Source organism: Helobdella robusta (assembly GCF_000326865.2).
Source record: "Helobdella robusta unplaced genomic scaffold HELROscaffold_22, whole genome shotgun sequence".
NCBI lineage: Eukaryota > Metazoa > Annelida > Clitellata > Rhynchobdellida > Glossiphoniidae > Helobdella > Helobdella robusta.
This window is the reverse complement of record NW_008704170.1, coordinates 351,950-359,520: the sequence shown is the minus strand read 5'-3', so window position 1 is coordinate 359,520 and position 7,571 is coordinate 351,950. Positions and strand designations below refer to the sequence as shown.

Here is a 7,571-nt window from a genome sequence, read left to right as displayed (position 1 = left end):
CAATGTAGTTGCTGCTGATGTAGTCGTTGTAGACGCTTCTAACGTTTTTGTAGATACTAAATGTAGTTGTGTTAATTTTGATGTCGTTGTTGTTTGTTGTGGTGAAAAAGTTGTTGATGTCATTAATTGTCCCGTCAATGACATAATTGTTGTTGCTGTTATTGATGATGTTGTTGCTGTTGCTGTAGCTATTTGTGGTGTTAATGTTGTTATTGTAGGTAATGTTGATGGTGAATTCACCGAATCGAAAACATTCGTTGTTGATGTCGTTGTCGTTAGTGTAGAATGAATTGTTGTTGTTAATGTATTTATTTTTGTTGTTGATGTCACTGCAGCATTAAATTCTTTCATCAATTTGCTAGTCGAATTTGTGTTAGAAATATCGCTAGCTGCAGTTCTATCAACATTTACACCAACATTAAAACAGCTATCATTATCATTATCATCACTTTCCTCAACAATTGTTTCAATGTTTGAGTCAATTATCGATCTATATGATGGTATGTAGGTTAATTCATTGTCGTCGTCGTCGTTGTTGTAATCATAATTGTTGTTTTTGACGTAATTGTTGTTGTTTATATAATTTTTGTTGTTGTTGTTGTTGTTGTTGTTGACGTCATGCGGCGAAACGAAAACGACATCTTCTTCATCTATTATGATCTCATCATCAAAATTATACGTGACGTCTTTGCAGTTGTTGTTGTTGCTGCTGCTGCTACTGTTGTTGTTGCTGTTGTCGTTGTTGCTGTTGTAGTTGTTGTTGTTACTGACGATGACGTTGTTATTTTCATCGATTATGTCTCTGACGTCGTTGATGTTGGAGTTGTTGTTGACGTAATGGATTCCAGTATTTTTGATGTTGCAGTTGTCAACATTTTGGACGTCTGTGTTGTTGTTACTGCTGTCTGCGTTGTTAATGTCATTGATGTAATTGATATTATTGTCATTATTGTTAATGTAACGCTTGAAATTATTAATTTCTTCGATTATCTTACCGCTTTTATTACATCTATTGTTGATATTGTTGTCATCAATTCTGCTATTGTTAATGATGCTATTATTGTCAATTTTATTGTTATTATTATTATTATTATTGTTGTTGTTGTTAGTGTTGTTATTGTTATTGGTGTTTTTGTCATTCAAAGCAGTTTTGAAGTTACGGACGAAAGCTACGTTATCGTTACAATCCTCACCACCACCATCATCACCACCACCACCACCACCATCATCACCACCACCACCACCACCATCATCGTCGTCGTCGTCATCAGCATTTGGATTGGCGGTAACACGTGAAGTTGTTGCGAAAGGTTTTGACAATGATGACGCTGGTGATGCTGCTGAAGATGTTGCAAACGCTGTTGTCGCTGCTGCTGTTGCTGCGACTGTTTTTGTTGCTGCAGCGACTGTTTTTGTTGTTGCTGCGACTGTTCTTATTCCAGAGTTTGTTGACCCTGTTGTTGATTTTATTGATTTTGTTGTATATGTTGTTGCGGAAGCCAAACTCTTAGCAATGATTGATGGTGATGCGTTTGTTAACGTCATTGTTGTCGTTGCTTTTGTTGCTGCTGTTGTTGTTGCTGGTGATTCTGATGTTGAATTTGTTGTTCCTAGAGTCGTAAAATTTAATTTCACGTCAAAAAATTTCAATTTAGCATCAACTGTCTTCAATGACTGTTTGGCTGTTGTTGTTGCTGCTGCTGTTGTTGGTGTTGTAGAAGATAATGATGAAGGCGATGTTGTTGATTTCGTTGTTGAGGTCATTTTGTGTTGTTCTGAGTTTACTGTTGACACTTTTGTTGGCAGTTGTTGCAGTTGCTGAAGTAGTTGTTGTTGCTGCAGGATTTTTTTAAGTTGCTCTTCCAACTTTTCCAGATGCGGTTTCACGTTCGGTTGTAGGTTTTGTTTTTGAAGTTGTTGTAGTTGCTGCTGCTGATGTTGCTGCTGTGATGGTTGTTGTTGCCACTGTAGTTGATCTGAATACAGCGGTTGTGGTTGCTGATTCAGTTTTTGTTCAGGCGGTTGTTTCAGTTCATTCCTAGCTTTTACTGCATCTTTTTTCTGGAAAATTTTCGGTTTCGGAGGAACAGGTGGTGGGAGAGATGAGGAGGTTCCTTTTGAAGAGGATGGCGATGATGGCGATGAAGATAATGATGATGATACTGTTGATGCCACTTTTACAATTGTTACTGTCGTTGATGATGATGATGTTGATGATGACGAAGTTAGTGTTAAGAGCGACGACGATGATGGCGTTGATGATGAGGACGAAGATGTTGGTGAGTAGGAGGTCGTGGGGACATGCGTGGGAATGTGGGTGGAGTCCAATAACGGAGGCGGCGGAGCTGGGTATTTTTTGTGTTTTGGGGGTAAAAATTGTTGCTGTTGTTTTTGTTGCTGATTTTTATTTTGTTCCTTGTTTATATTTTCAAGATTCATAACACCATCTTTGGCGTTAACACCACCAGAAGTCGAAATTTCTTTATTATCATTGTCGAGTGGCATCGTCATTATAGTCACATTTGCAGTACTATCATTATCATAACCGTCTTCACCGGCCTTGACATAGACTGTATTATCACCATCTTCGTTGTTGTATAAAACTACAAACTTCACATCATCATTGTTGTAGTCATTGTCATCATTGTCAACATAATCATCATCATTTGTTTCAGCATTTTTTGTGCCTCTAGTACCAACATTCCCGCCCTCAACATCGTAACTCAGTACTTCACCAATGTTATTTTCTCTGCAACCTTCGTAAACATAATCGTCAACGTTATCATTTTCATCATCATCATCATTTTCATTTTGGCTGATATAATTTTGGCAATGATGACCACATGTTGCAGCGGCAGCCAGACCGCACTGGCAGCTGTTGTGCATGCTGCTGTTGCGTTTGTCCTTCTTTTTTTTCTGAGGAGTTGATGTGGCTCTTACGATTTTGTTGGACTCGTTATCAGTTTTTGCTTTCTTTTTTGTGACGTCAAAACATGGCGAGCAGGGTTTCAAAGCGATGTTGCCATATTTGTCGAGAAATTTCACGTCGTCCGTTGATGAATCGGTAGTCAGTGCGTTGGTGAACGTTTCTGTGCTACGTTTCGACAAACTACAACTTGAAGTTGTGTTACTGTCGCTTGTGACCGCAGTGCTGCTTGCCGATGTCGTTGTTGTGGTGGCCGTCGAGGTCGTAGTTGTGCTGGTGTCGTTGCTGTCCGAGCTACTTTCGCTGTTGTAACGTTTTTGCTGGACGACTGGCTGATAAACTTTGCAATTTTCAAAATATTCTTGAAGTTGTTTTTGTGTGAGCGGAAGTTTTTTGGCACTGGCTGGCGGCGACTTTGGTCGAAAGACAGACAACACCTTATCAACGACTGAGGAAATCTTATCCTTATCCTCTTGATTCATAGTCTTTTTTGGTTCTCGAGAGACGATCGTCTGAATCACTGGCGGTGGTGGCCGTGGTGGGCTCTCCTTCCGAGGACTCTCTTTCTTTGGGGTTTGTTTCGGCGAAGATGCTCGGGCAACAGAATAATTCAATTTGTCTTTAAGTTGGGTCGGGGATTTTGGTCTGGTGAGTTTGAGATCAGTTTTTTGTTTTGGCTGCTGCAGTTGCTGTTTCTGTTGTTGTTGTTGTTGTTGTTGTTGTTGTTGTTGTTGTTGTTGGTCATGCTTTTCATGATTGTGTTGCTGGAGTTCTTTTCGGCGTTGACCGTCATGCCGAAATTGTAAACCGTCGGAAGAAACTGCAAGAAATGGTATCTGGGAAAGAGATTTTATAGCATCTCTACTAGAAACAGTTTCATCGGAAGTTTCTTTGCCGGAAGTTTCTTTACCGGAAGTAGCTATGATTGTCGTTTCTTCCGTTATAGACGGAGCAGAAGTTGAATTCTGTTTATAAATATTCATCCTATTAGGCAGTTCATAATTTGAGTGAATAAAAACAATTATTTACCTCAACTAAATATTTATCAATGTTATTATTGAAAAAATATATATATATATTATTGTTAAGTCTTTATTAAAGACACAAAAAAGTAAAAAAAATGACTTTTGATATATATATATATATTATATATATATATAATATATATATCGGTATATATATACATATATACATATATATATATATATATATATACATATATATATCTTGAAATCAATCTCTCACCATTATAGTGTCGTTGTTTAATGAAGTTGCGTTCTTGTCGGAATTTGTTGTGACGGTGGGAGAAGACGTCGTTGATGAGGATTCTAATGAGGATGTCACTGATGAGTTGATAGTTGATTGACCCGTGGATGTCTTAGATGTTGGGTTTGTCTGGTTTGGTACCAGGAGCAGGAATTGTGGTGAGTTCGGGAAGGTTTGTGGGGTACCCAGGTAGGGGATAGGTTGTTGTTGCAGTTGTTTCGCCAATTGTTGTTGGATTTGTTGCTGCAACTGATGTTGTAACTGTTGTTGCATTTGCTGCTGAAGTTGTTGCAATTGTTTTTGGAGTTGTTCTTGATACTGTTGCTGCAGCTGCAGTTGTTGTTGAATTTGTTGTTGCAGTTCTTGGTGTTGTTTTTCCGTTAGCATTTGTAGAGGATCTAAATCTAATGATGTTTCAATTTGTTGATCCATTTTAATTTTCATATTAAAATCTTGTTTAACATTTTGACCAAACTCGTTCTTTATCTGCTGTTGTAGTTTTGCATCAGTTGATTGGAGCAGTTGTTTGCTGGTTGGTTCGTTCGACTGCTGGTCGGTGTCTCGCAACATTTGATTTTGCTCTTCATGGACAGTAAACTGTTGTGATTTGTTCTCCTCTCTTTCGATCAAAGAGTTTTTGTTTCTGTCTGCCGAATCAGTGGTTGTTGCTGTCAGAATTTTGCTAAGAACCTGTCTGGTCATCGGCGTTGGAAGAACTGGGCAATCGCCGTTCTGAAAATGATGATATTGAAGTTCTGCTTGAACTTGCAACTGCCGATGATGAAGTTGGAACTCGTCATGATGATGCTCTGCTTGTTGGTGCTGTTCATGTTGCTTTGAATGCTCTTTAGTTTGATTTGGTTGCTGCTGTTGCTGCTGTTGCATTTGCTGGTTCGGTGCTTCTTGAAGTTGTTGACGTTTGTTGGAAACTCGGGGTACCGGTACAGGGGGAGAGTTGTTGCTTTGAAGATGAGTATAAATTTGTTGATGTTGTTGTTGCTGTTGTTGGTGGTGGTGTTCAATGTTGTCGCCAGCGTCATTGAGACGTTGTTGTTGTTGTTGTTTTTGCGAAATCGGAGGTAGGGGAGCCGGTCTTTTTGGTTTATTTTCCATACTGGTTTGTTGGTCTTGAATATTTTGTTGTTGGTAGTAACAATGTTGTTGCAATTGTTGCTGAAAGATTTGTTGTTGGGGTTGTTGTTGGCCGGAATTACGTTGGTGAGAATTAAAGGGCTGATGTTTCATTTTGTTTGAAACTGGACTGCCAGGTTGCTGATAGTTTTCAGTGATTGAGACTGTTGCAGGGAAATTTTTCCATTTTGTTTCGACAGCATCAGCATAATTTACAACATCTCCTTTCGTATCAATTTCAAAACTTGTCCCCGAAATCTGGTTGTTTAACATGCTTGCACCATTTGTTAAGGTTGCAGCAGTCGATGTCCCGTTGACATCTTTTGTAACTGCATCGAGCTCTGATATTGTTGTGAATGTTTTACTTACACCAGCTGAAGACGGAGGAGCGGTGGTCTGCAATGCTAAATTATTCGCTTCATCTTCCGTTACATTCTTTCCAGTGTAGCTGACGTTTCTGTGGATTTTTTTAGAAAAAAATGAAAAAACGCCACGTTTTTTGTCAGATTTTTGTTGTTGCTGCCGTTGCTGCTGTTGAAACTGCAACTCAACCTGCTGTCCTTCTAACTGCAGACTTTTATTTCTTTGTACCTCTTGCAAAAGTTTTTGTTGGTTCAACTGTTGCTCAACTTGTTGCTCAACTTGTTGCGCCAACCGCTGCTTCTGTTGCAAGTAGTTGCTGCTTCTCGACTGCAGGTTCTGTCGCGGTCTAGCCACAGGTGGTTTCGCAGCCATGTGATGAGACGAGTGGAAATTGAAGGGTCTGCGTTCAGAGGTCGAATGGATCGTCGAATTCAACGGTGGGCTTGTGACAACTGCATTTTTGCTAGCTGAACGAGATGAATTAAATTATTAAAACTAATAAATTATTGGAGCCGATGATTATTACAAATAAACGAAAAAATAAAATTAATAAATTAAATATATTTAATCATTTATTAAATTTTATTTCATTTTATGATTATTACAATTTTTAAGAAAATTCTCATAGATTAACCAAAAAGAATGAACGACTGTTGTAAACGTGATTGAGAAAAAAATGTTTTGAATGAATGAATGAATGAACGAACGAACGAATGAATGAATGAATCATTGAATGAATGAATGAATGAATGAATGAATGAATGAATGAATGAATGAATGAATGAATGAATGAATGAATGAATGAATGAATGAATGAATGAATGAATGAATGAATGAATGAATGAATGAATGAATGAATGAATGAATGAATGAATGAATGAATGAATGAATGAATGAATGAATGAATGAATGAATGAATGAATGAATGAATGAATGAATGAATGAATGAATGAATGAATGAATGAATGAATGAATGAATGAACAAAATGAACAAACGATAGAACGAACAAATAAATGAATGAACAAATGAATGATTGAATTGATGAATCGTTCAATCATATAACCTGAATTTCTACAACCTATTGAATCCGTCAGAAAATTGCAAATCGAAAACCTCAAGTAGAGCTATTTTATAAGCCTTCGTTTGAAATTAAATCACTTTGATTTACACTGTAAGATACATACATGTGCAGTGCATGCACGTATAACAAGCCCACACATATACACACATATACACACCACAAACACACATAAACATGTGTATAGTGTGTATATTTATTATTTATGAGTGTGTGTTAATTTTTGTATGTGTGAGTGTCTGTAATAGTTATGTGATTTTATATGTGGATGTTTTTACAGTCGTATTTGTTTAAACAGCGTTTCAAAATGAAAATTTTTATGTTGATATCTACAGTATCTGTTTTTGGTCATATTTATTTACTTCATTCATTCATTTTTCTTAATTTACATTTGTTTAATCACTCATTCATGCATTTATTAATGAATTCATTAATTCATTCATTAATTAATTCATTCATTTATTGATTCATTCATTTATTTTTATAAACTTTTTGACTTATCCTTTGTGTGTTTGCTTTGTTAATTCGTAAAATGTATGTGTAGTGTTTCGTGCATTATTAATTTTCTCGGCATAAAATAAACTCAATTCAAAGCCAATTTTGTGTGTATGTGTACGTGTGTTTATATGTGTGTACGTGTATGTGTGTGTGTGTGTGTGTGTGTGTGAAAGTGTATGTATTTATGTGTGTGTGTGTGTGAGTGTGTGAGTGTATGTGTGGCGTGTGTGTGTGTGTGTGTGTGTGAATGTATGTTGTGTGAGTGTATGTATGTGTGTGTGTGTTTGGTGTGTGTGTGTGTGTGTGTG

At 37.2% G+C, this 7,571-nt stretch overlaps 1 protein-coding gene across 1 annotated transcript in view; it reads right to left on the bottom strand.

The window, feature by feature from the left end:
• Positions 1-7,571, bottom strand: part of HELRODRAFT_171867 (hypothetical protein) — a gene marked incomplete at both ends in the record, with an annotated part of 12,615 nt that overhangs the window by 155 nt on the left and 4,889 nt on the right. Inside the window, 2 exons of the mRNA XM_009018551.1 lie at positions 418-3,891; positions 4,172-6,153. Of these exons, the coding sequence (XP_009016799.1) occupies positions 418-3,891; positions 4,172-6,153 (5,456 nt within the window). The remainder of the gene's footprint in view (positions 1-417; positions 3,892-4,171; positions 6,154-7,571) is intronic.